General features: G+C 50.7%; 1 protein-coding gene across 2 annotated transcripts in view; it reads left to right on the top strand.

The window, feature by feature from the left end:
- The window catches only part of CIB4 (calcium and integrin binding family member 4), a 43,714-nt gene that overhangs the window by 11,732 nt on the left and 4,114 nt on the right, over positions 1 to 27,868 (top strand). Inside the window, exons 4-5 of one of the 2 annotated variants that reach the window (XM_053667111.1) lie at positions 20,690 to 20,860; positions 21,345 to 23,471. In XM_053667111.1, coding sequence (XP_053523086.1) covers positions 20,690 to 20,860; positions 21,345 to 21,461 — 288 coding nt within the window. In that variant the 3' untranslated portion in view covers positions 21,462 to 23,471. Of the gene's footprint in view, positions 1 to 20,689; positions 20,861 to 21,344; positions 23,472 to 27,868 lie in introns of those variants that run through there. The other variant, XM_037146763.2, reaches the window with a different exon arrangement.

The raw sequence follows: 27,868 nt of genomic DNA, 5'->3' as shown, positions 1-27,868 counted from the left end.
CTGTTGATTATCAGAAGGAAATTTCCAGGGATAAGAGACATTTTTCTGAGTCTGATGAATAGGGGTTCTCACACCTGGTTCTCATTCATTCACCCCATAAGTAGTTACTATGCACTTCCAATGCATTGTGCGCTGGTGGAGGTTTGGGGGGCTTAGAAGGCCTTTTCTTAGGAAATTCAGGGTCGAGAACAAACGGGGGAATCACAAGCCTTGGGACTTTACAGAGTTTATTCTTGGCCCCAGTGGCTGGCACTGGGGCCCCGAGAGGCTCACCCAGGCCACCTGGTGGGCACAGCCCCTCCTAGAAAGACACCTTTGTCATGCTCTGCCAGCGTCTCCTCTCCACTTCTCAGGATGCTGAGTGGCAAGTCTGGGGACAGCACCCCTCCCCGAAGGCCCCAGAAGGACCCTCCTAGTGCTGTACCACAGCTGAGCCAGGCCAGCACTTGGCAGTCAGGCACCTACATAGACTCTCCCAGCAGCCCTTGGCTGGCCGAATTATTATCCACGTTGACAGCTGGGGAAGCAGAGGGTCAAAGCGGGTAAAGCAATCTGGCCAATGAAAACTCTGCTATTGTAAGTGACTGTCCTGCTTCATCTTGGAGAGCCGTGGGCTGGGAGGGGTCCCGGAGGCCTTTGGGCTCCTGAGCCCCTTCTCTGTGGGTGAGGCCACACCTGGAGAGACCCTGGGTCCTCCTGTCTGTCTGAGAGGAGGTTGCGGTGGGAAGGGGGCGGCACCTGGACTCTGGGCATCTTTTGATTGGTTTTGTCAGGACCCGTTCATGCCACCTCCTCACTGCACCTCCCAAGAGTGGGCAGGCTTTTACAGATGAAGAAACTGAGGCCCAATGACAGGACGTGACCACACAAAGTCACAGGGCCCATCAGAGGCTGACCGAGGATGGAGCCCAGGCTCCCCTCTGCAGCCTGGGGTCTTTCCACTTCCAGCATGTCCCGAGGGAGCTCTGAAGTTTGATCCCTGTGAACAGCCAGCCTGCCCACTCCTAACAGCCACCTCTGGGCTCCCATGAGCTCAGGGCAGTTCTCTGAGTATGTCGTATTCAGCCAGCGGGCGTAGAACCAAGCACGCAGGGAAGGCAGCATGCGGAGAGGGTATCTGGTCACCTAGAGCCAGGCCAGGATAGCTGGGCCCAGAGATAATCCTCAAGCTGTATGTAGGCCACAGCTGGGGCCCCTCCCTCACCCTCAGACACGCTCCCTGGCTTGCTAAAAATAGAAGCAGATTGCATGGTTGTAGCAATTCTACTTTCCAGTCCCAAATGTCCACTGCCATTAGTCATGTGCTTCTTGGTTACCAGCCCTGTTTGTGCTCCGCCTCATTTGGGTCTCACCACAGGCCTGGACAGCACAGCAGAGTTTCCCCACCGACAGATGAGGAAACTGAGTCTGTGAGAAGTCAGCAGCTCTATGCAAAGCCACAGAATTGCAAAAAATACATTCGCACCCAAGACCTGCATGTTCTTCTCCATACTTCTCCATCTTCTGGGGAGAATGACAGATCACCAATCAGATGACATGTGTGTGGATACATGTCTACTTGTGTGTACCTGTATGTAGCCGGGGGAAAGGAAGAGAGGAGGAGGGTGTGGCCTGGACTATTGGTGATTGAGGGGCAACAGCTTTTCCCATCTTTAGCTGGGACACCCACCGGAGCCCACCCTTGGGCAGGCAGATCTCATATGTGTGTGTCTCGTGTTTGGGGGAGGCCTGTGGTCAGGCACCCAGTTCATTTTGGGAGGGTCCCTCTCAGAGCCCAGCCTCTCAGGCTTCTGTGGCAGGCCTGGGACTTGTCTGATTCCCAAGTCCCCAAGCCAGGCCTCGTCCCTACTGCCCTGACTCCTGAGTGGAACACACATTCACTGAGAGAGAAGGGAACAAAAGGCCAGGTCTGCCAGGGCTCCCACCCGAGGCCCCACCTCACAGGCCCTGGGGTTCCACGGAGCCTTGCGTCCCATCGGAGGGAAGCCTGCCGGCTCCTTGAGCTGACCCAGCAGTTCCCCAGATGGGGCCGGTGACTTCCGCTCTCACTCACCCAGGGCTGCAGCCATGGCCACCTCTGTCCTTTCAGCAGATATAAGTCAGCTGGCCTCGTCCCATCCTCCCAGCTGGCCTTGTTTCTGGGCTGTGCCTGGCACTGTGCTGGAATGTCACACACATCATCTCATTTAATCCTCAAAGTAACCCAAGGAAGCAGGGAGTTATCCTCACTCACAGCTGGGGAGCAGGGGATCAAAGGGGTTAAGCAACTCATCCATATCCTACAGCTAATGAAAGGCGGCAGAGTCTCAACCTCCAGCACCGCCCCCCCCCAGTGGGAGGGTCCCTGATTCCCTGATGCAGAGTGAGAGCTGGGAGGGCAATTTGGCAGCTGGCTCACTCCCTGCATTTTCAAGCATCATTAGATCTTTTTCTGACAACTTCATCAGTTAGCAGGGCTCAGAATTGGCAAAAATCCTTATTTAGACATTCAGCCAAAGAATTAAGAAGTGGTTGGTTTCAGAAAAAGCTCAGTGATGTAGGACGCAGTCTGGGCTCTGGCCTGAGCAGTCAGCGGCAGAGCGGTGGGGTCTGGCCTCTGGCCTCCCTCCCTCAGCAGTGGCCTCAGGCACACTGCTGTCTTCCGGGCCTCAGTTTCCTCATCTGCCAGGTGTGTTGCGCCTCTGGGACAGGTGGTTAGGAAAGCCTGAGAGGTGGGGAAGAGCTCTGGCTTCTGGTTTTAGCTTTTCCTTCCTCTGGCTGAGTGGTCTTGGGCCAATTCTTTCCTTTTTCTTAGCCCCCACCTTCTACCTGAAAGCCAGGGCAAGACCCAGTTGACCTGTGGCTGTGAGCTGGGAACAGGGAGGGGCGGGGTGGAGGGAGCCTGCAGGAATGGCCTTGGCAGCCCCTCCCTCAGTGCATCTAGGTGGGAGATTCTGCACCTCCCAGTGACTGCCTCTGGGTGGCACCTCTAGAAGGAAGGCAACGCGGAAGGACTCTCCAAGGCTTGCCTGGTACAATTTGCTCAACCCATAGTCCATGTTGCTGTCCAGGGCCAGGAGCTAGAGGGCCATTTGTCTTCATTAGTGCAGAGTTGGAGCATCCCCCTGCTGCCTCATCTGTCATTCCTTAATCAGACCCTCTCGTTGACCTTGGGATGTAGCTCCGTTATTGACTTCAGTTCATGGTGGGGAATATTCAGGCCTGGAGTAACCCAGTGAGTTACCCACAGACTCCCAGCTGGTGTCCGGCAAGGGCCAGAGTCAGGCCAGGACCGTTCAGCACCAGTCCGGCTCTCCTTGCTTCTTGCCATGCTTCTTATTTCTGGGAGGCATTTCTCCCCCACCCAAGTCCACTTGGACTTCTAACGGACTCTGTCAATGAGCAACAGTTTCCCTGTAAGCTCCCAAGAGCACGACCCGTCGCCCTTGCCTGGAGCACCTGAGAGGTAGCTTGGTGCCGTGGAAGGGCAGTGGGCTCTTGGACCCAGGTGGGCCTGAGTCTGGATGTTTCGGGCAGGCACCTCCACTCCAGTCCTCAGCGTCCTCACCCCTAAGATGAGAATGACAAGTCCCCTCTTCAGGGCTTGTCCGGGACTCTGTGAGTGGGTGTCCCAGCCCTCCCTAGGTGCACCCGGCATTCATGGCTCCTCCCAGTGAGAGGCAAGAATGGCCGGCCCGGTGCCGGATGAGGAAATGGAGGCTCTGGCGGCAGGATGGGCGGCAGCGCCGGCAGCGCCGGGGCTGGGCTCCCTTGGGGCGGTGGCTCCACTGGGAAATGTTCACGTGGCAGAGGTGAGAAGTGAACCAGGCTTTCCTTCCAGAAGTGGAACCTCCTCCTCCGGCTGCAGATGACACTGATGGAATCATTTAAAAGTACCGCTCGTACTCGAATTCCCTAGCGGCACCGAGGGAACAGGCTGCAGAGGGCTTGGGGACATGCTTGTCCAGCACACTGGTCCCAGTCCTGTGCTCTCAGAGCACAAGACAAACAAACTCCATCTCAGCTTTTTGAGGTCCTGGTCCCCAGGGCTCTTCCCAGCCTGCTGGCTGAGGCTTTATTCCACTCGCGTCTTTTCTGATAACTTCATCTGTGCCCCCAGAGACCTCAGACTTGTTTAAAAATAGAAAAGTAAACAACATTGTTCCTGGAGTGTCCCCTCCCGCTTTGGGGCCTCCTAACGAGGTGCTGGCCGGGCTGGCCGGGGCTCTGTTCCCAGGATTTTCGACCCTCGGCAGGCCTCGGGCACGCCGCCGCCACCGCAGGGACAAGGCGCCCTGCAGCTCCGAGGGTTTCCCGGTGGCATGAGTGGCTGGCGTGGGGGCCGTGTGGGCTGCCTGCCTGGAGCTATGGGCCACTGGGGCTCCACACAGCTGGGGTACAGGGACATAGTCACCCAGGCCCCAAAGGGCAGGCCAGGGGCAACACAGGCCCAACCTCAGAGGGGCCTTCCTGAGACCCGCCCCTCCTCTTGGCTCTGGCCTCAGCCCCTAACAGAGCCATAGGCTCCTTCCATGTGCAGGGCATGTGGTGAGGACACCAGGACTCAGCCCCTCAGGTCTCGCAGGCTCATCAAGCTTGTTGTTGAAAGTCTGAGAGTGGAGTTTGTGGTGTGTATATGACCTCAATTTTCCCCTCTGAAAAATGGACCTAATGAGAGCAGCCCTGCCTACCCCAGAGGGTTCTTTCAGAGACTGGATGAGAGCAGATGTGAAGAATGTAATATTACTCAACCATAAAAAAGAAGAAAGTTCTACCCTTTGCGATAGTATGGATGGACCTGGAGAACATTATGCCAAGTGAAAGAAGCCGGTCAGAGAAAGACAAATACGTTTCACTCGTATGTGGAGTCTAATGAACAAACTGAACTAACAAGGAAAATGGGGACAGACTCATAGATGGAAAGCAGGCTGACAGCTAAGTGGGGGGAGGGGAGGGGTGAAGGGATTGAGCAAAAAGGAAAAAGGACTCATGGACATGGACAACAGGGTGGCAATTGTGGGGTCGGGGTGGTATAAGGGGACCACATGGTAATGGGAAAAACTACAATAAAAAAAAAGAATGGGTGTGAAAAAAGCTAAAATGCTTCAGGCAGGTGATTTTGAACAACATGCACAGAGGAAGAGCAGGGGGCTATGCACTCAGGCAAGTATTTGGAAAAGTACACAGACCAAGAGAGGAACCACAACCTTCTTCCACTGAACCTCCAGCATTTTCCACCAGGCTGAGCAGGACGAACTCATCCTCCAGCCGCCCACGGGTCTGGGAGCAGAGTCCAGCTCTACCTGGGGCCCAGCCTTTGGTGAGCCGATTACAAAGCAGAAAAGAGAAACAAAAATTTCTGCTTCTCCCCCCCTGGGGAGGAAAGCTTGTCTGCTTGCTTAGCAAATTGTCTCTGGAGCTACTTTTTTAACTTGCTTTTTATTTATTGTTAAAATACCATGTCAGCATTAAAACACATTTTCTAAAAGTAATTCCTTAGCACCCAACCACCCTAACAGAAGTCGTCATTTTCTGTTTTCTTTTGTCACGTAGCCCCTGAGGCACACTTTGTTTCACGTCACTGTAGATAGAAATATAATTTTATTTTGTGCTTTTTTTCCCCATTAGGCATAGATTTTTTTTAATGTTGCTACATGGTCTGTGTAATTATCACTTTAATGGTTGCATAATTGCATTGCGCTCTGATTTACTAAACCATCCTGTCCTGCCTGGACATTGACATTGTCTCCGGTTGGAGATTGTTATTATTTTTTTGCTTCTATAAATAATTCAGCAATAAACATCCTTATATATTATTATTTTCTCCTCCCCCTCCTTCTTTTTAATTTAGATTTCCAGATTCTCCTTAGAGGCATTAGAAAGACAGGGTTGTCCACTCTGGGAATTTGAACTATGTAACCATTAAAAGATAATAATACTGACTATGTAGCAACATGGAAAACATTTACGTCCCAAGGGGAATAAAACAGCTCAATATTTTAAAACCTGGCCTCTTAAATACCCTTAATCCACAAGGATGATGAAAGATAGAGCGTTTGTGACACATCGCTCGAGACCTCTCTCCACGTTGACTTAGATGCCTAAGTCACTTTGTATGTGGTTTTGCAATCAGCACTAGTGCCCAGGTTGTGGTCCAGTCCATTTTCTCCATCCTCCTGAGGGTATTGCTGGAGCACATCCCCAGCTGTGCCGAGTGGCAGGGGCTGCTCTCTGGGCATCTCCTGCTGACTCTGTGGCCTGCCCAGCCCCAGGCCTCCTCCTGCTGCACCGCAGTCCAGCTGCAGTGGTACTGTCCTGGAGGGAGCTGCTGTGGGCCCGGGTGCAGAGCTCCACATCACTTCTGTGGCCCAGCCCTGGCTCCTCCTGCCACCCCCACCCAACGCCAGGATTCACAGGACGCTTTTCACTCCTGCCCTTGGTCCTCTCTGAGCTGGCACGGACACCAGTCACAGCAGGCACCTTGGCGCGCAGCCTGGACCTGCCCGCTGACCCAGAAGCTCGACACCTCCATGTGCATTTATTTTTCCCACTTTGATGTGGCATCTTCCTGGAACACACTCCATGCCAAGAGCTCAGGTTTGAGTGTCAGGCAGATCTGGGGTCAAGTTCCCGCTCTTTCTCGGACTTAGTTATTTAACCTCTCTGCTCACTGCTTTTCTTTATCTATACAGTGAACTTGCTGGTGCCTACTGTTTGGGTTGACATGAAGGATAAGTGGGATAACACGGGGGCTGTGGCTGGCACAGCACTGGGTATATCATGTTTAACAAGCACCCATTCCTCTCCTTCCTGCCTGACCCTCTTGGGCCCGAGGGGAAGTGTGAATCTAGCATGACACAGAGGTCCGAGCTGCTGGGGGGCGCTTATTGAATGCCTAGGGAGCAATGCATCGTGCATTGGCTGGCTGGTGGGGCCCTCAGCAGCCAAGTGCACCCTGCTGGGGGTGGGCCATTGTTCCCAGGACACAGGGGCAAGGGACGGAACAGGAAATTGAAAGTTTCGAATCGTCAATAGTCTAAATAATGCTGGGGACTGACACAAAAAGGGAACTTTGAATTGTTTCATTCATTTTATAGTGTTTAAAGGGTCACTGGCAAAGGGAGAGCATGTGAGTGGTCCGAGATCAAGGAGCTGTGGTGTGAGCCCGGTTCAGTCCCTATCAGCCGATCCAAGTGCAAGGCGAGATCAATCAACTGTTGCTGCTGAGATGTGTTGATGGAAGAGAATTTGTCTTGAGGCAAAGATATACATCCTCCAGAGTTCACAGGGGACACGTTCCCAGGGTGCTCTAGGGTGGGTGTCCCTGAACAGCTGCGAAGCAGCCCCGACACCATCCGAGAGCCCCTCCTGCTTGCAGACAGGAAGGCGACTTATAAACAAACAGCAGGCACAGGCCGCCTGCCTGGGCTGCCCTGGGTGACCTCCTCACACTAGTTAACAGTTTCCTGCTTTGCACGAACTGCCTTTAAAGTGCACCTACAGATTGTGTTTTAACAGGTTTTTATAGGGGTGGTTTGGAACGCTGTTTGCATTTTCCACAGAAAAACCTATAAACTGTTGTTAGGTTCTCAGCCAGAGCCACAAGTTGATGGTGCCATATGTCAAAATAGTGAAAATAATGCTCATGAGCCCAAGGCACCTGGTGGCCTTCCTGCCCCGGAAAATTGAAAAATTGGGTTGAAATAGCTGCAAACTGCCTTTCCTCTGAGTCTAGGCCCTTTGGGTGCAAAGAGCCCTCCCCTAGGCTTCCGTTCTTTCTGGGGAGGGGAAGGGTGCCCACAAGGGACAAGCACTGTACAAATTCTGCTCAGCACTGCTGAAGGCTGGGGTGGGGGAGGTGGGTATCTGGGAGGGTGCCATCCTGGAGCATTTGCCGCCACCGTCTCCTCTCCCCTCCCTCTTCCACGTGTCCTCCTTACCTGCACCTCCTAGGAGTCCCCACCGCGCCCTTCCCAGCCAGGAAGAGAGCTCCTCTCTCGTCCTGGCCTCCTAGAGCACAAAGGTCTTCCTGCCCACAGGCCACACCTCCCCACGTGCAGTTGTTTCCTCTTTCTCCTGGTCCATCACTAAAGCAACAAAGTCACAGCACCGAGCTAGAGAGCCCTACAGCCAACAACAGCGCTTCGTCTGGTGCTCTGGGGAGGTAGTGGTGGTGTTTGTTTTTATCAGAATGGCCAAGATAGTGAACAGAGCATTTCCTAAATAAATCTGGCTGAAATCGGAAGAGGGAAGCAAGGGGGGAAAAGAGCTCAAGGGCTTGTTTGTAGGAGGGGAAGCTTGTGAGGTGTCTGTGCAAAACCAAGGTTTTCAGGTTGGGGTCGGCCCAGGGGCGAGGTTAGATGTTGGTCCGTGCGTACACCACTTCCTGCACTGCCCCCCACCCCGTTCCCACCCATGTCCTCACTGAGTGGGAGACTGTGTCCTGGAGGGAACAGTGTGGCCAGGGGTGGAGCGTGCGTGTGCGCAGCGTTGCCTCTGCCATTTGTCAGCACTTTGACTTAGTGTCATCTAAGGATCGGCTACATAAGAACCACCTGGGCAGTTTGCTAAGAAGCAGACTCCTGGGCCCTGCCCCCAAAGGTGCTGTTCAGAAAGCCCAGGATGGGGGTTGAGGGCTGTGAAGTCTGATTAAAGCTCCCATGGGGCCCTGGCTGGTGTAGCTCAGTGGATTGAGCATGGGCCTGCGACCCAAACAACTGCAGTTCGACTCCCAGTCAGGGCACGTGCCTGGGTTGCAGGCCAGTTCCCAGCAGGGGACGCAGGAGAGGCAACCATACGTTGATATTTCTCTACCTCTCTCCTTCCCTTCCCATCTGAAGATAAGTAAGTAAAATCTTTAAAAAAAAAAAAAAAAGCTCCCACGGGGCGCAGACACTCAGCAGGTGTGTCTGCTTCTCTGTGATTGGCTCTTCTCAGCTGCAGAGTGAGGCTGCGCTCTGCCCCCTTCTCACCCCCTTCTCGTGGGAGCTGCTCTTCAGAGGCCCCTGGAGGCCTCCCAGGGAGGTGATGCCTCTGGCCACAGTCTGCAGCCGACCCTGCGGAAATGCTGGGCTGTGGGTGCTCACTGGAGCCATAACTACCATTTCTGCTGCCCATTGGCAGGCAGGGTGAGCTCCTGGCAATACATAGTAGGCCCAGGTAACCAGTTTACTGAGGGGCTCCAAATTTGTCACTTGGCCCAGCGCCCGAGGGCGCAGGTAGGAAGACAGTGAGTTGAGAGTGGGGTTGCTAACTGTAGCTGCATTTAATAGGGGCCTGCCAGTGCCAAGTACGATCTCACTGGATCCCCAGAAACTTGACGAGCAAAGTTACGATTCTGCCCATTTTACAGATGGGAAAAAGGAAAGGCTCAACCATCTGCCCAAGGTCACACAGCTTGTTAGGTTGCTACTCTTGTTACTCAGAAACCTGAATATTGTTTAAGGTGCTTCTAGACACTAGAGAGTTGCCAGTGGTAATGTACAAATGCGAACACACACTTATCTATCGGGTAACTTTTGTTTCTCCTATAAGAGATTCGATTAACGAGTGAGGGGACAATTGGTCTTTTTGGTTCCTTTTGGCTCCTTTTTCTTTTTTGCTTTGGGATGTTGCACTACTGAAAAATTGAGATTGTCTAAAATCCAAAGGCTGCAAGATATCCGAATCTTGTAACTGTCAAATAAAAACGTATTATACTAACTTTTCAGAGTCAGTCTGACTCCAGAGCCTCTCTGCTCCTTCCACTCCCCACCTCCAGGCCCCTGGACCATCCCCAAAATCTCAGGCGCGCAGGACTCTGAGCTCCTCTGGGCTAGCAGGTAGCTCTTCTGGAAGGTCCCTCGGGGCAGGGGCAGGAACAGGAATCTGTGGGCCTAGAATTCAGGGAGAGACTGCTCTGGTGGGTCCCAGCCAGGTTCAGGACACGTGCTTCTGTGGATGTTTAATAATATTTAACATTTTTACTGCCTTTCTCCCCTACTTGTTCCATTAGCAATCTGCTTCCAGCTGCCAGCAGGACACATCCTCAGCCTGTCCCTGCCAACCCATCTGTCACTATGAGACAGCTCGCATAAGGGCCTCTCTGTTTTTCGACTTCAAGAAGGTTGTACATCCAGAACACTAAGGCTGTCCCTTTCTTATAAACACTGGCAGGAAGGATGCCTCTGAGGCCTGGCCAATGACGGCAGTGCATCCCCCCAAGTGAATTTCTCATTCTCCACCCTCCCTGTTCCCAGTTCCCCTGAAATGAGAATGCCACAGACCAATGTGGACCTTGGAGGAGTTTCGGGTTCAGGTTAAGCCTCACCGCTACCCGCTCCTCCTCAACAATTGTATTCATCCAGGTAAAACCTGGGCAGCCTGGAAGGGGTGAGGGGAGAGCTGGCAGGCGTGTGAAGAAGGGAGGGAAGCCCTGGCCCAGAGTGTCTCCCTGGGTCCCACAGCACCTTATCCCCTGCCTGAGTTGCCCCTGGCTCTGACTTTGCCCCTGTCCTCGAGTTGGTTTCTCCTGGGCTCTTAGCCATCCTGCCTTCCAGCAGCTCTACCCTGTCCCAGCTCTTGTCATTTCACTTTGCCTGTACTTAATCTGGACACTTGTCCCCAACAGTCAGTGTCAGGGCCTGAGTCCCACAGAGGACAGAGGGGGTGTCTCCATCACTTGGGGGCCCCAGGACCCCCACATGCCTGGCACACAGTAACTCACCTTGTGCATTTGCTACAAGAATGTGAAGTTCAGGTCAGGAGCTTTTTGTCCTTCCATCCCCAACTGAGGAGGCCACATCCTTCAGCTCTCCTGGTTTGTTCTCTGAGCAGCTGCCTCAGGGTAATGCCTTGAACCTGACTGCTCTGGGTGTGCAAAAATGTGATTTTGAGGTATTTTCTTTGGGGGGAAAGTCAATTAAATACCCAGCCGAGCCCAGCGCAATGCCGTAGACAAAGCGCTGCCTCGGGAGTTTGAGTCCTCCTTCTCCTGGGCTCCAGTCTCCTCTCTCTGTGAAGTAAAGTGGTAATATCTATCCTGCCACCTGTCCACGAGGTAGTCACAGGGGAACCCAATGCCTTGCACACAGTAGGTTCTCATGCATGCGGGGTTGGCGGGCTGACTGAATGACTCCGACTCAACACTGCCACCTTCTGGTAGAGTTTCTCTAGTGCTGAAGGGTGACTGGGTCTACACCAACAACTAGGAATTTCTCCTCTGCAAGGGGGTGAAAGAGGGGCCCTGCCCATCTGTTCTCAGTTTAGCCCAGAAGCTCCATCCACCTCTGCTTTCCAAGCCACTGCCCCCAGTGACAAGCTCATCGATGTCCCCAGGGGCAGCCACTTCCTAGGTGCCAGCAGCCCCGGAGCCCTCGGTTAGAATCGTCTCCAATCGTCTCCACCTGACAGACACGGAGTTCTGCTCCTTTCCCCCAGTGATGAACTCCCACCAAAGGACAAAGGACTTTTAAAAAAAAATTAAATAAACTTTTAATCCCTTCTTCTCTAATAAAAGCACTCACTGCTGTTCATTTCCCTGTAGTGTGTGTTTATGTACACTGCTTTCCCTGAATACCACAGATTTTGATATGCTCTTTTCATTTTCATTTAGTTCAAATTATTTTCTAATTTCCTTGTGATCTCTTTGACTCTGAGGGTTTTCAAGATATCTTTTTATTACTGATGTCTGATTTGATTTTGTTGAGGTCAGGGAACATACTTTGTATGATTTAGATCCTCTTCAAGCTACCAAGACTCAGCAGATGGGCTATCTTGGTAAGTGTTACAAGGGCGCTCGAAAAAAACTGTGTGTACTCCCACGCTGGGTGTTCAGTAAAGTGTCAGGTAGCTCAGGTTGGCCGATAGCCTCTTTAGGTAGTTTACATCCCTAACGATTTTGTGTTCTACCCTTCCATCACTTATTGACAGACGGATATTAAATCTCCAGCTATACATGTGGATCTGTCTCTTTGAAAGAATTTTAAAATGAGGAGAAAAGGGTCTGCATTTACTCACATATTTATCATTTTGGGTGTTCTTCATTCCTTGTGTAGAGTTATGTTTTCTTCTGGTATCTTTCTTCTCCCTGAAGAACTATTTTTAAAATATATAATTTTTTAAGCTCTAGTTTGCTGCTGCTGAATTCTCTTAGGTTTTATTTGCCATAACTAAGAAAAAGAAAAAGCTCTTTTTGCCCTTAGTTTTGAAAGATATTTTTGCTGGGTATAGAACAATAGGATGAAAGCGTTTCTCTTTTGCTCTGTTTCAGAAAGCTGAGGATTTTGCTTCATTGTCTTTTTGCCTTGCTCAGTGTCTGACAAGACGTCTAGCGTCATTTTATCCCCTCCCGAAAAATAATTTCTCTTCACTACTGGTTTTTAGCAACTTAGTTATGCTGTGCTGTGGTGTGTTTTCATTCGAGAGTTCTACTTAGGTTTTGTTGAGCCTCTTGCACCTATGGGTTTATAGTTTTCTTCATTATGCTTTTTTCAACGTCCTTAAGCATATGTAGTGTATTTATAATCATTTCAGTATGTGTGACTGATTCTTCTATCATTTGGGTCCTTTTTGGGTCTGTCTCAGTTGATTTTTCTACTGGCTGTGGGACTTGTTTTCCTATTTATTTATTTTATTTATTTATTTATAGAGAGAGGGGAAGGGAGGGAGAAAGAGAGGGAGAGAAACATCAATGTGTGTTTGCCTCTCACACGCCCCCAACTGGGGACCTGGCCCACAACCCAGGTATGTGCCCTGACTGGGAATGGAACCAGAGGCCTTTCAGTTTGCAAGCTGATGCTCAGTCCACTGAGCTACACCAGCCAGGGCTGCATGACTGGCAATTTTTTATTGGTTGTTGAACACTGTACATTTCATATTGTTCTGTACTCAGTTTTGTTGTATTTATTTAAATGTTAGTGAGTTTTGTTCTTGGATGCAGTTTCATTACTCTAAATGAATTTAATCCTTTGTAGACTGGCTTTTAAGATTTATTGGAACACATACTGTATATCTTTCTTAAGATACTTTGGTACCTTAATTAAGACTAATAATAAATTAAAACTGGTGGAACACTACTGACTAGTTACAGACTTGGTTTGGATTCGATCACCTTTCTCACGGATGCCCTTCATCTGTTCCAGGGCCCCCTCCGGGATCCCACGCTGCGTTTGGTCCTCAGCCTCCGCAGTCCCCTCCTATCTGCGGCAGTTTCTCTGTCTTGTCTTTCTCTATATTTTGGAGAGTGCTGGCCGGGTATTTTCAAAGAACACACTCAGTCTGAGTCTGTCAAATGTTCTCTTGATCAGACTGGGGTTGCGGATTTATGTGATAAATACCACAGAGGAGAAGCGCCCTGCTCATCACGTCCTGTCGGGGGACACAAGATGTCAACGTGACTTATTACTGGTGACATTACCCCGGAGCACTTAGTTAGGGTGGCAGTCCAGGTTTCTCTACCACAGTCACTCAGCGGAGAGAGCTGGCGCCGTATTTACGTGCACTCACCCACACACAGCGCACACCAGTGCTTACACCAACATTATCTCTGTGTGTTGATGCCTGTGAGAACGTCCTGATGTCTCTGACCAAACCAGCACCAGGTCGAGCCTCCTCCCCTTACTTATTTGTAACATCTTTTTGTGACAATGAGAAACTTGGCTCCTTGGCTCCTATTACCTGTTATTTGTGTGCCTATTTGTTCAACCCCAGCATCCACATGGTTGCGGAATTGCCAATACAGGTCTCTGTGAGAAACAAAACTGCCAGCTAGAGTGCGTTGTTGGTTTATGGTTCTTTCTGGCTTTAGACTTAAGAGTACCCAGTTGAAACACCATTTTCCAAAATTACGCGGTCAGTTCCTCTTTGCCAGTTCCTCCCAGGAAGGCTTGCCATGCATTTGTAGTACAGTGACTAGTATTTCTCACGGTCTGCGTCTCATCCTGGGCTCACTAGCATCCTGGGTTTTTTCATTTTCATTTGTTTATTTCGTATCCAGTAAAGTCCACCCATCATGGTGCAGAGTTCTGTGGGCTCCCACAAGTGCACCGAGGTGTGGATCCGACACCGAGGGTCCTGTTCTCGGCCCCTGGTATTTCCGTGTGAAGCTCCAAATCAGCTTGTCAATTTTCACAGTCACCTGCTGGAGGACTTCACCTGGAACCACAGTAGCTCTGCAGATCGACTCAACATCATAATGTTGAGCCTTCTAATCCCTAAATATGGTGTGTTCGGGGCAGGTCTTCTGAAGCACGAAAACACAAGAGACCTTGTGACATCCTTCTCCCAGGACACAGGGTCTGGACACCTGACCTTGCACAAAGCCATGCAGGGTCTTTCAGGCCCCTCCCCCAGGAACCTGAGGTCTCCCCTCCGGACCTGGGAGGGACTGGCCTCTTCTGTACCCCCCTCTCTGTCCATCCCTTCTCTGGACAGGTGCTCTACATCTGCTTTAAAAAATTAAAAATATAAACATTAATCATATCATTTTGAAAAGTTGGTCACAGCTAAAATGAACAAAAATAAAGCATTATTCAAAAATAACAAGCATTAAAAATGAAGAAAGCTTCATTAGCAATAAGAAATTTGAAACGGAACGATGCTGTTCTATTTTTTTTAAATGAGACCTTAAAAACCGAAGTGCATCAGTGACGTCATTATTGAGTCACTAGCGTATTTTTGTGTGAATTTTTTCCAGCAACTGTCAAAGCTCTTTTTTGACTGTGTGCTAGTTGGAGAAATAGAGAGGAGATATTTTTGAGCTAAGTCCAAATAGTTTCCCTCTGACTTTCATCTTCAAATCAAATCTCTTGTTCGATAACTTTGAGAAGATCTTTTAAAAAACATTCAGGACTTTTTTTTTTTTGCTAAGACTGCGATTATTTTATTGTCAACAAACTATAGTTTCTGTTTTAAAAAAAGATCGCCAGCCTTTGGGGTTTGTTTCCACCGTGTTTAGCTGTATCCTGCATAGACAGAGGTTTGCACTGCTGAGTTACCTGTATAAATTTCCACACTGACATGTTTATGTTCTCTTGTGCAGAACGCCTTCACACTGGGGTGCGTGTTATTCTTCAGAGGAAAGCGTTGCTCCATCGGTTGTCATCTTCTTCCTTCTCCAGAGGATGACAGACTTCTCAATGAGTGTGAAATTGAATGCAGATTATCGCTCTCTGGCTAGATCCCAAAATGCATTGGTTCAGATTTCAGGCTGTTAAAGTAATAGCCACAAAAGCCTGGAAAAACCTGTGATTACTAATGAGCTCACGCCCTGCCCTGACTCTTCCCAGCTGTTCTTGGGTCTGCTGGTGCCTGAGCTGGAGCCCAGGACACTGGCGGAGCTGGCATTGGCTCCGGACAGAGAACAGGGTGAGGCATGAAGGTGGCATCTCTCAGACCCTTAGAAACTCCTCGCAGCAACGCTGGTGTCCCTTTGTGAAGCTGCATCTGCACTAAGGCTGCCTCATCACTGCAGAAGTCTGGGCCCTGGGGTCTCCCTCCTGGAAGTGGGAAGGGGGTAGCCTGGTGAAGAGAGATGCTGCTGCCATTGTTGGAACAGAGACAGCCTCTGGACCCTCTCCTGGAAGGTGCCTGCTTGGCCCCAGGGTCTGTACCAGCCATCCCTTAGTCTCCAGGGCCCAGACATGGCTCTGGGGACCCAGCCTTAGCCCTCCCAGGAACAGGGTCCCCTGCTCCTCGCTCTGGCTCCTCCATCACTCCCCAGCCTGATGGCTCCTTGTGGCCTTCACCTCGAGCTCTGGACTTCTCCCTCCCACAGCATAGCGCAGACAGCCGCCGCCCACCAGGCAGAGCGCTCACAGGCACCAGCCACTCCCTCCACTTCTGCTGAGGCTCTGTCTCTGCGGTTTGTGTCAAAATTGTTTAATGAAAGGAAAGATTTGAAGATGGTTCCACCGCCAAGGCTTTCCACATTTTGATGGTCACATGCTCTGCCTCCATCACCCCCTTTTTCTTCCATGTTTATTTGCCACAAGGCACAAAGGTGGAAACAGTGCCAGGCAGACTCAGGCGACCTGGGTCTGAGGCTGGGTGACCTGGGGCAAGTCGCTCTCTGCCTCCAGGCTGCATTCACACACCTGAGACGGGAGGGGTGAGCCCAGACCAGAGGTCTCCAGACGTTTCTGATCGTGGGTTCCCAGCAATGGAACAATGCGGGGCTTCGTATATGTACTCCCATAATACACCTATGTTCATTCATAAATTATGTGCCTTTACTACAATACCAATGCATTCATATATACAAGCTAAAGATTATTCTCTTTTATTTTATATAGCAAAATTTCCTCTGCCCACGATGTAATTGTTTGCTTACAATGAATAACACTAGTGTAAGGGAGAGCAGTGTGGTTGTGTGTACCTCACTGTTCTTTGAAATCTCGCTTTAACACTTCGACATGGAGCTGTTCCGAGGTCTGGTTGCAGCTGAGTTTATTTTTAATGGCTGTCATAACTAATCCAAAGAGAAGAAGTGTATCACTGGCTGTATTAAATTATCGTTCTCATTATCAGTCTCATCCACCAATTAATGGCTCTTTATTGAAACGGAGCTAGTAGATGCCCATCTTCCCTTACGTCACTCAGTGGCTCTTTACAAGCTAAATGGAAAACATTGCCTTTTCATATTTTTAACAAATGGACTCAAAATCCATTGACATTCGTCAGTCGGAGGATTTTCAAACCAAATTTAACACAGCTGTTTCCAGTAGTTTCAGGGGCGCAGCTGCAGGCATCTTTTGTAGGTGGCACCACCTGTGCTCAACCACGAAGCTCTCATTTTCAAAGTGTCCTCTTGCTCCTTGTTGCCATGAGTCGCTTTTACCCTGAAGACTCAGAAGAATGGGAGTCCACTTTTTGGTGGGTATCTACCACGTATCAGACTGCCAAGCACCGCCAGTCACCATATAAACCTTAGCACACTCGGGACACTTGTCTTGCTGGGCAAGGAACACGCAGAACTAACTCCTCTTTGGGTCTGATGGCTATTCTAAGCGCTCTGCCAAGGTAACCAGGCAAACCTCAGGTGGTTCAAAAGATTTTCAGTTACTTCTCTCTGGTTACAAATCATTGTGTAAGTTATCTTTTAAACTCTTAAAAAACAACAACTAACTGCTCTGGCCCACAGAGCAGCCAACTGGAGCTCGACCACCTGCCTAGAACAAATGGGTTGGGGGGACAAGAGGAGTGAAGAATGGCAGCAAGACAAAAGATTCTGATCAAGCTGCAAACTTTATGTTTCTGAACTGGGTATATATATAGGGGAGGAGGGAGAGGAAGGAGATTAGGTTGCTTGCTATTGGCTAGCTTGAGACAAAGGAGGGCCCGCTTATTGGTTACTTGGGTGTAACTTGTACTCGTGGACACCTCACGTGCCTGTAGCCGATTGGCTTGTGGAGTGCATGGACGCTAGCTGGAGGTTGTTTTGAAAGTCCTTGTTGATTACAGGTTCTGGTAATCAAGGCAATGTTTTTAGCTAAAGGCCAGGTGCTGGAGACCTGGGGCAAGGTTCCGAACAACTAACCATATTAATGCCTCCTGCAGCACTTTGCATACTCCTGGGGTGTGAGCCTGGGCCGCAGTGATCTGCAGGCAGCTAGTTGTACGGTGTCGCCCCCTGCAGATCACCCAGAACCCTTTTCACGGTGGAGCGGCCCCTCCATCAGTGATGGCACTCAATTTCCCCCACATGCGGTGTTTTTATCAAAGCACTAACGTGCTGTTCAGTCCATATTGCCCCTTTCCTTCTGTGGCTCCCAGAGATGTGGTTCTCCATGCATTTCATTATCGAAACAAGAGTCTGGGAACTCCACATGAGAAACATCTGTACTTTTCTCCCACTGTTTACCAAACCTTCCGCAGTGGAACATTCGTTCCGATGCTTATTTCTCTACATCGTCAGCGAGATTTTCTCCACATCTTTCAACAGTATCTCCATGGTCACTACGCTGCGCTCTATTTACCGTTCTTGCTACCAAAGCAGCCACACCAGCTGTCCCCTCCCCCATCTCTGTAAGATGACAAGGTGCCTGCGTGCGGATAAGTCCCGTGATGCGGGTCTAAGGGGGAATGTGTTGGCTCTCTGGCAATCTTCCCCACTCCCCTTGCACTACCAGGGAAGCCAGTCTTGGGGTGGCCCCCAGGGAAGGGAAGATTACGGTCTCACTCCCGGCGGGCCAGCGGGCTTGTCTCTCTGCCTTGCGCCTGTCTGTGAGCGGGGCGAGAGCACTGAAGCCTGCACTTCCGGTTACGTCTGATGGGATTCTCAGTGCATTTCTGCCTCATAGGAAAAAAACCCCAAAAACTTGTGTTTTAAGTATGAGAGGTGTCTGCCCTGATGTTTTCTCGTTGTTCACTTGCATCATCTTCCGTGGCGGGTTCCTTAGGGAATGTTGTTAGCCACCTATCCATTTGTGGGAGTTAGCTTAGTTAAAATTTGACGAAGTAATCCGTGAAGCCTCCTAGTTGAGTACTTGTGACCTGGGACACACCACAGCAGGTAAGTCTTATTAGCATTCACTTGAGGCAGTCAAACCAGAGTTTCGGGGGGGTATGGAGGTGAAAGGGTGGAGGGACCGGGCTAGGCAGGAGCTGGTTTGGAGGTCCCAGCAGGCTTCTTCTGGACCCCGGCCACCCCTGCGACATGCGTGTGTGTGTATATGAGACGAAGCCGCTCACCTGAGAACCTTGTTTACAGTCTAGATTCCTGGGTGTACTCATTTGCTAAGGCTTCCTAACAAAGCACCACAACTATGTGACATAAACAGCAGAAATTTATTACTTCACTGCTCTGGCGTCTGGAAGTCCAAGGTCAAGGTGTCAGCAGGCTTGGTTCCTCCTGAGAGCCTGAGGCAGGGTCCGCCCCATGCCTCTCCACTAGTTTCCGATGCTTTGCTGGCAACCTTCGGCCTCCCTGGGCATGGACAGGCTTCTGCATGTGGATCTCTGCTGCCTGTTCGCCTGCTCTTCTCCTTTTACCCCAGACCCTCTCAGCCAGGATCTCTGAGGACGGGAGCTTACAGTTCACGTTCTTAACGGGAACCTCGGGTAACTCACATGCTCTCTAAAGATGGGACTCTGTGGCCACCCGAGGTGACACAGAATGTCCTTTCTCCTACCTCAAATACATAGGAATGCCAAATAAAATGAAATCATAGATTCTAATATGTAGCTGAGTTCAAGAGAAATGAAGAAATTTTCATGTGCCCTAAATGGAGAAATCAAAACTCGATTTCTGAGGCTGGGGCAACCGTGAGGAGCACCGGTTGGGAGGATATAGGCCCCCAGAGGCCAGGGCTGGGGTTCGAATGTCCATGAGCGGGGTGACTGGGTCATTGCGTGCTTCTAGCAGAGGAACTAACCCTTTTGCACAAAGCCAGAAGCCTTGAGGAAATACTTTGTCAGTGAAAAGGGGACCAGAGATTTATTTCAACTAATTGAGAATTTGGGAGATTGAAGAACTATCGGCCATTCAGTTCTGCTGTGTGAATTCACCAAATGACATATCTTTCTTAGCTGAGCTGCGTCCAAGGGAAGGGAACCTTGGTTGTGGGGAAGGGAGGGATCAAGTCATTTTGGAAGGCGGGAGCAGAGGTGGGGTCCGACGAGGCCTGCCAGCAGGCAGGATGAGTTTAGAACGAGCAAGGGCCGGGTCCCTGAGCAACTGAGGGGGTGAAACGTCCTGGTAGGCAGGACTGGATTAGGGAGTGGAAAGTGGAAGGAGGTGGGTGGTGCCAAGGATAAACTTGCTACTTTTAAACATGTTCAGGCTTGTTCGGTTCAGTTCCCCCTTTAACTCCCATCAGATCTGCTGGTCTCACCCCCGCGCTCTGCCCACCGAGTCTGCCTGTTCCCAGGGGCCGCAGGGGAGGAGCACAGCACTAATAAGATGCCTCAGAGCCGGAAGAGAAGTGGCTGTGTGTTTGCTTGGACCCTGCAGCGGGCGCCAGCAGGGCCCTGTCCTGCGTGCCCCTGGCCAGGCCCGGGTTAGGGAAACCAGGGGCTCCTACAGTCCCATGGCCCTTGCTCCTGTGGGGCTCTAATCTGAGAAATAGTTTGGTTTCAAAGGGAAAACTGTCGTTATCTGTGATAGCTGGGTGGCAACTAACAGTTACCCTTCGCCAAGTGGTATTTACAACATCAGTCAGTCTGCAACTTTAGAGCCATCCCGTTTAACCCTCACAACCCTCCGACCAGGGAGGTAATTCTCCCATCCTACGTAGTAGACGAGAAAGCTCAGGCTCCGGGAGGTGATGAGACTTGTCGGAAGTAAGGTTCCTCACCAGCAAATGGTGCAGCCAGGACCTAAACCCAGGTCTGTGGGGCTTTATGCCAACATGTTCTCCGTGGCTGACACGGGGGAGTGGATTGAAAACAGCTTTTATCCCATTCTTTTCTCTCTTTTTTTGTATTCTCCAAGTTTTATACATAAAATCGAGAAAAACCGGTAACCTTATAAAAACAACAGAAAAACCTCTGGGAGGTGCGTGCAGGAGGAGACAACAGCGGGGAGAGTGACGCCAAGCCTGGGCCCTCATCCCGGGGGTCCTCTCTCTTGGCCCGGGGCCCAGCCCACTGACCCAGCATCTGCCCCAGTACTGAGCTTGTTGCTATTACTTTCTTCTCCAATGCAGGACGCTGTGCTTCAGGAAGAACAAGCAAGGCCCAGGGAGACACGAACTGGATGTTGATAGAACCCCTCCCCCTCCCCCCCCCACAGGTCAACCCGTTCAGAGACCGGATCTGCAGAGTGTTCTCCCACAATGATGTGTTCTCCTTCGAGGACGTGCTGGGCATGGCGTCCGTGTTCAGCGAGCAGGCCTGCCCCAGCCTGAAGATCGAGTACGCCTTTCGCATCTACGGTCAGTGCCGTGGGGGGCCGAGTGATGAGGTGAGAAGTGCCGCAGAGTCCCTGCCACATCTGGAGCCCACCAACACCACTGCATGGGTGGGGTGGTGTTCACTGGGGGGTACCTGCGTGTGTAAGGACATGATCCTATTTCTCAAGGACTGCAGATTTTTCTAAAAAATTGTGCTCCTATTCCAGTGGATTGATGCATTCTCCTCTATGTCATCAGAGGCCATTGGAGTCACTGATGTTGATAGTTCATGGTCGTGGTGTGGGTAGATGACAGATAGAGATGGGGAGAGTGGGGGGGCGGGGAGAGACTACATCATGAGTACAAAGAAGTTATGCTTGTTTTGCAGAAGAGATTTAAACAATAAAATTCAGCCACTCAATGGCTGAGCAATCTTGGGCAGATCATTTCACTTGTCTCAGTGACGGGATCATCTCTGAGGTTGTGTGACGTTTTTCGGTCTCTGGTCTTGTCCTGGGTAGCCACAGGCTCTGCAGAACCTGTGCTTTTCCGTAGGCCCGTGCCCTTAGCACAGCTGGGATGCCTGCATCAAAGGGAATTGGAAGGAAAGAAGCAAAGAAACCCAGGGAAGCCTTCAAACAGACCGTGTGCAAAGCTTTAAGTGCCTTGTGATGGCTTCTCGGCCCCAAAGGACCTGTTCATCCAGGCTTACACATGTTGGCTCCTCCCCTGCCCTCTACTCCTGCCAGCTGCTCCTGTCTTCACGCAGTCGACACCATCTCAGTCCTGTCTCACCCAAGTGCACTTGGATAGGGTGGAATGGAAGAGCTTTAAGCCAGATGGACCTGTGAAGACTCGGTTTTCTTAGCTATAAGGAGGACTTAATGTTATTTTTGCCTCCTGTGTGTCCTCAGGCTCGGTGTCCGGTTAAACTCAATTGCAATCACAGATTGCTCTACTGAGAATGGCTGAGCCAGCTCCTGTCACACTGTCATTTCCACCGATCGCAATCATAAACCCTAAATAAATATACAGAAAGTAACTACTTGATGGCACTGGAAAGCTATCAAAAGCAAACAGATTCTAGAGGCAGCTGACACTTGAAAGAAGGAAATGGTACTAGATGGTCCTCCTCCCCACCCCCAACTTTGGGAAAAAAACTACGACTTTTTTTATCTTGAAGGTGGGTTTCAGTGAGTAGCATCATGCAGGACTGGCAGAAACTCTGCACTCTTTCTGACCTGAAGAATCGGAGAGGCTGGGGTGCTTCTCCCTTGAAAAACAAAAAGAAAGGGAGAGTCCATGAAAGCCAGAGAAAGGGTGCCCAAATTTTGTGTATGACTGTGCCTAACTCCCTTTCTTTCCTCTAAACCACATGTACAAGGACAGACGCACAGCAGCTTGGGTGAGGATAAAAGAGCTGAACTGAGGTGTGAGCGGCTGCTGCCTTTCAACCAGGACCCATGTGACAGACAGCGTTAGCAGTTTGAGTCCAACCAATTGCCTGTTAAAACCAAACATTTAGCACTCTTTGGAGGAATATAACAGAATCTAGAATTTCCACCAGAAAGTATTTATGATGTTCAAGATACACTCTGAAATTAGTCAACATATAAAAATTTTAGCCCTGACCTGTGTGGTCCAGTGGGTTGGGTGTTGTCCTGCAAAGTGAAAGGTCACCAGTTTGGTTCATGGTCAGGGCACATGCCTGAGTTGTGGGTCTGGTTCCTGGCTGGGGTGTGTACGAGAGACAACTGATGAACATCTCCTGCACGTCAGTGTTTCTCTCCCTCTCTTTCTCCTTCCCTTTGCTTCTCTCTAAAAATAAATAAATACAATCTTTAAAACATTTTTAAAAAATCGATGCATTCTCAAGAATGGAGACTGACTCTGACATGACCCAGGTGTTGGGATTGGCTGATAAGCATCTTAAAACAGCTATTAAAACCATGCCCACTGATGTAAAAGAAAGTATGCTCACAGAGAATAAAAATACAGACAGTCTCAGCAGAGAAATAAAAGCTATGAGGAAGAATCAAATGGAAGATATATAACTAAAAAAATACAATATCTGAAATAAAAATCACTGGATGGGCTTAACAGGAGACTCACAGGGACAGAGAAGAGAGCCAGCATCACTGAAGACAGATCAGTAGAAATATAACCTAATCTGAACAGAGAGAAAAACCATGAAGGGATAAAAGGAACAGAGCCCCAGGGACACATAGAGCAATAGAAAGGTCTAACATATAACCAGATCCTCAGGGGGAGAGGAGAGAATGAACAGAGCAGAAAAGATGTTTGGAGAAACAATGGCCCCAGGTGTCCCAAATCTGATATGAGAAACACATTTACAGTGACTTTCAAGCTGGGTCAGTACAAATGAAGTCACCGAAATCTGGTTGGCTTAACAGCCCCCACCTCCCATCCACGTCATCCTTCTTTATCCCAAGTATTCAGTTGGCCAAAAAGTTCGTTTGGTTTTTCCCGGAAGATGGCTCTAGTAAGTACCACTTAGTTGTCTTTAACTTCATTGGAATCAATTTTGTTAGATTGTATTGTGACATCTGTCATATCAACATGCATTTTTCAAAAAAAAACTTAGCAAAGTTGGCAAATTTTTGTTTAGTCATTTTAATATTGAAGATGGAAGAAATACACAACATTTTCATCATATTATGCTCTATTATTTCAAGAAAGGTAAAAATGCAACAGAAACACAGGAAAAGAGACTTGTGCAGCATATGGAGAAGGCGCTGTGACTGATCAGACGTCTCAAAGGTGGTTTGCGAAGTTTCGTGCTGGAGATTTCTCACTGGATGATGCTCTGCGGTCAGATAGACCCGTTGAAGTTGATAGCGATGAAATCGAGACATTGATTGAGAACGATCTACACTGTACCACATGAGAGATAGCCGACATACTCAAAACATCCGAATCAATAAAATATTGGTGAAAATAAAAAATGTGTCTCTTATTTTATGGAAAAAACCATGTAGACTGTTGGCCAACCCAAGTATTTCCGGGAGTCCCCAGGAAGTTCTCGGTGGACCCAAGGGGAACAAGTCCGCCAGCCACTGCTACTTCCCGTCAGGCCCTCTGCCACCGGGGACTTGCTGTGCTGCCTCTGGCCACTCCCATCTCCTGTCAATCTTCTTCTAAAGGGGGCAGCTCTTCTGAATGGGGAATGCTGGCCCAGGCCGGCGCTCTTGTCTTATCCAAGAATCTTCAGGTTGCAAGTAACGGGGACTTACCTGTGTGAAAGACAACTGGTGAAGAACAGCAGTATATTAGTTTTCCATTGCTGCCTGGTAAATTAGCACAAACGTAGTGGCTTTAGGTGACACACATTGTATCCTCACAGCTTCTGTGGCTCAGGAGTCCAGGCGTGGCTTGGTCAGGTCCTCCTCCTGGGGCTCCACAGGCTGCCGTCAAGGTTCTGGCTCTGCTGCTTCTCGCCTGGAGAACGGATGCTCGACTCAGGGAAGAATCCACTTACAAGCTCACTCCGATTGTTGGCAGAATTTATTTCATTGTGTGCACAGAAGTTGGAGCCCAGGCTTCTTGCTGACTCTGGGCTGGACGCTGCCAGTTTCCAGAGGCTGATCTGTGCTCCTTGCCACCTGGGCCTCCCGACATGGCCACCTGCTTCTTCAAAGACAGCCAGGGAGAGTCTCTTCAGCCAGTGTGCCGGCAAGATGGGGTCTTATATAATTTGTTAGAATCATAGAAGCCACACCCCATCACTCTCGCCAACCCATTGGTTAGAAGTCAGTCACAGTTCCTGCCCACATTAAAGGAGGAGTATGGATTCTACAAAAGCATGAACAGTAAGAGGGGCAGATCACAGGGGCAGGGGCCCTCGAGTTTGTCCACCACAGGAGTCTGGTACCCGTGGTAGACCTGGAGCAGGGCTCCAGGGGGCCTGGGATGCAGCCGGCCGGTGGGCAGGAAGTGAAACAGCTACTCTCTCTGCTTCTCTCTGCGGTGGCCTTGCCTCTTTCATCTCCGCTTCTCTCTGGGCCCTTTCTCCTTCTGCAGATCTGATGTTCATGCCTCTGTGCCTATGGGCCAAAGATGACTGTCCCGACCTCTCAATGGCCCGCTTCACTCTTACCAGCCTTGAGCACCTCCATTTCTCACTTCTGTTTTCTCAGGAGACTCGGACTGGCTCAGCGAACCAGTGCTCTAGCTACCCCCAGGTTGGGTGACCGGCCTTGTCCAACTGACCACAGCCAGGAAGCAGCAGCGTCACAGAAACAAACGTGGCGGCAGAGGCCTATGGCTGGGGGTGGGGACACTTCCCGAGATGGTAAAGTGTAGGCTGGGCAGATGTCTCAAAATATGTCTGCTTCAGCTGTCTTTCCATGGTTTTCAGAGCGAAACAAACAAAACCGCCCAAGCCTTCACGGAGCCAGGAGGGCAGCAGGTTCTCCTCAGGCTTCAAGGTGCAGGAGCTGAACTGTGTTCAGCTCAGAAGTGGGGAGAATGCCCTCACTCCCGGGAGGCCAGACGGAATGCCGCGGGTCAGCTCAAGGACCAGACACCACCGGTGCCCCACGCTCTCCTTGGGCCCCTCCTCTGCCCCTGCTCTCCAGGTCGCCTCCACTGGTTTCCTTCCTCCTCAAGCTCAAGCACAAAAACAAAAAGTGCAAAGCCTCCAGGCAAATCGGCTGTGCAAATAGATGCCTAGGGACTCATAAACTCCAAGGCTCCATCAGACACACCCAGACAATCCCAATTCTCATTGGGCTCTGAAGATTTCTTACCTTGCACAGCTGTCTGCAGGATTAGAGCTGGGGCCTCTGAATCTCTGAGCCCGGTGCCTGGCACGTGGTAGCTGCTCCATAAATGGAGGTGGTTGTGATAGCAGTGAAGGAGGAAGAAGAGGAAAAAAACTAGAAGGAAAAGAGAAGGAGACAGGAAGGAGAAGACGGTGATGGTAATGGCCGTGGTGATCACTCTCAGCCAGAGTCCGTGCACCAGCTGCATCAGCGTTGCCAGGGGGCTTATTGGAAATAAAGAATCTCAGTCCCCCCACCCCCCACCTACTGAATCAGGTGGTTCCTCTGTACCTTAAAGTTTAAGAAGCTCCAGCCCACTGGTTCGCAGACCTGGCTGCACAGCAGACTCACCTGGGGAGCTCTGAAGACCCGCAGCTGCTTGGGCCCGAGCTGCAGAGACTTGACGTAACGCTTTGGGTGCACCCTGGTCGGTGGGCTTTTGAGAAGCTCCCCGGGCCGTTCTAAAGTGGAACAGAATTTGAGAACCACTGCCCTGACCTACTCTATCAGTGAGAATGGTACACGGTTATGAGTAAGAGTGGCCATATCAAAGAAACAAAAACCGAAACCCCCAGATACCCCAAACCAAAGAAAAAACCATTCTGGATCAGGTAGTCCAGAGCCGGGACGTGGCTGCAGGAGGGAAGCGAGGGCCCAGCTCCTTTGAGCCTTCTGACCTGCCACCTTCGGTCCAAGACTGTTGTCCTCCCAGTCACAAAATGGTTGCTGTGCCTACAGGCATCTTACCTTCATTCCAGCAGAAAGAGAAAGGGTTGGAGGAACTGATTTGGGCACACTGAACATTCAAAGGCCCCGATTAAGTCCACTCTCCCCTGGCAAACTTGCTCGGAAGCCCCACGCAGCAACTTCATATTTCATTGGCTAGAACTGCGTCACATGACTACGCATAGCTACAAGAGAGCCTGGAAAGCCTAGCATTTTAAGCTGACCATGATGTCATTGTGAACAAGAATTATAATTCTATCGTAAGAAGGAGGGAGTGCATTACTACTGGTCAAGAACCCAGCAGGGCCAGCCACACCTGCCTGGGACATGCCTGGGCTCCAGTTTCTGCTCAAATGAACACTCCTGGCCCCCAGATGATCGGTCATCTCCCCCACCCCCAGCACCTCTGGGGGGGGTTTCCACCTACTAGACACCACCTCCCAGCACTGCCTTCCTGTTCCCGCCGGCGCGGCCTCCATTAGAAATGAATTACCCTCAGGCAGGTGCCAGATCTCCCCACATCTCCCCAAGATCTGATGTGGTCGTGAGGGATGCTAGTGGCTGGGGAGAAGCCAGGGGGGCCACCTCAGTTCTTGGGGGCATAAAATAGTGAAAGTGTGCCCTACCTGGCTCCATCAAATGGGCTAATTTTTGCAAAAGTATTTGGTACATTGCAAGGAGTAATATAACAGAGACATTGGGATGATGATGGTAAGAATGTTTTACCATCTGGGACCTGAAGGCTGAGCCCTACTCCCACCAACTCTCTAACCTCCCCTGTGGTTGAGAAACAGCAAGAGGAAGACCCCACCCCGAGTGGCCCAAGGCTGCAGGCCCTGAGGCTGTTGAGGCCCCAGGGGCTGGCCAGCAGCCCAGAGCTCCCAGCTCCCAGCCCCCAGCCCTTTCCCAGGCTGCTCTGCCCTTGCCCAACCCCCCCCCCCCCCCCCCCCCCAAAGGAGGGGAACCATCCAGGACTACACTTTATTCCAGCAGACGATTTTGTTTCCAGATGGCTTAGGACCAAAGCCATGTCACTTTGCTGCAGTCTCTGCATATGGGAGCTGGGCCAGCAGGACGCCTGGGGACACTGCAGGGCCTGTGGGAGAAGCTGCAGAGCTTCTCACCAGCAGGGCAATGTCACTGCGGTGGCTTACTGCCTCCAGTCCTGGTGACAGGCTCTCAGCCATCACCCATGGTGATGGGGGAAGGACTCCCGGTGCGGAGGCCCCGAGGCCAGGCACTCCGGGCAGGCCAGGCCTCCTGGGAATGGCAGGCCAGCAGAGCGAGGGCGGGGCAGCCCTTGGAGTCCACCGGGAAGATCTGAAGAAGGATCCATAGCATCACTGGCTGAGAATAGACTGAAGGCGGCAGCCGAGAGTAGGGAAACTGCGAATCTACCGCCACGTTCTGGTGTCTGGACCAGCGGGCAGGCGGTGCGGCGGTGGGGCAGGGAGAAGTGAAGAGGCCGGGTTTACTGTTACTGTCGTTTGAAGGCAGAGCTGGGAAGATTTCCTACATGTGAACTGTGGGGAAAAGGGACGGAAAACTCCAAGTTTATTGGCGAGCGAC

This window comes from Artibeus jamaicensis, unplaced genomic scaffold (genome assembly GCF_021234435.1).
Source record: "Artibeus jamaicensis isolate MK-2021 breed Jamaican fruit bat unplaced genomic scaffold, CSHL_Jam_final contig_465, whole genome shotgun sequence".
Classification (NCBI taxonomy): Eukaryota; Metazoa; Chordata; class Mammalia; order Chiroptera; family Phyllostomidae; genus Artibeus; species Artibeus jamaicensis.
This window is presented reverse-complemented; position numbering and strand designations above follow the sequence as displayed.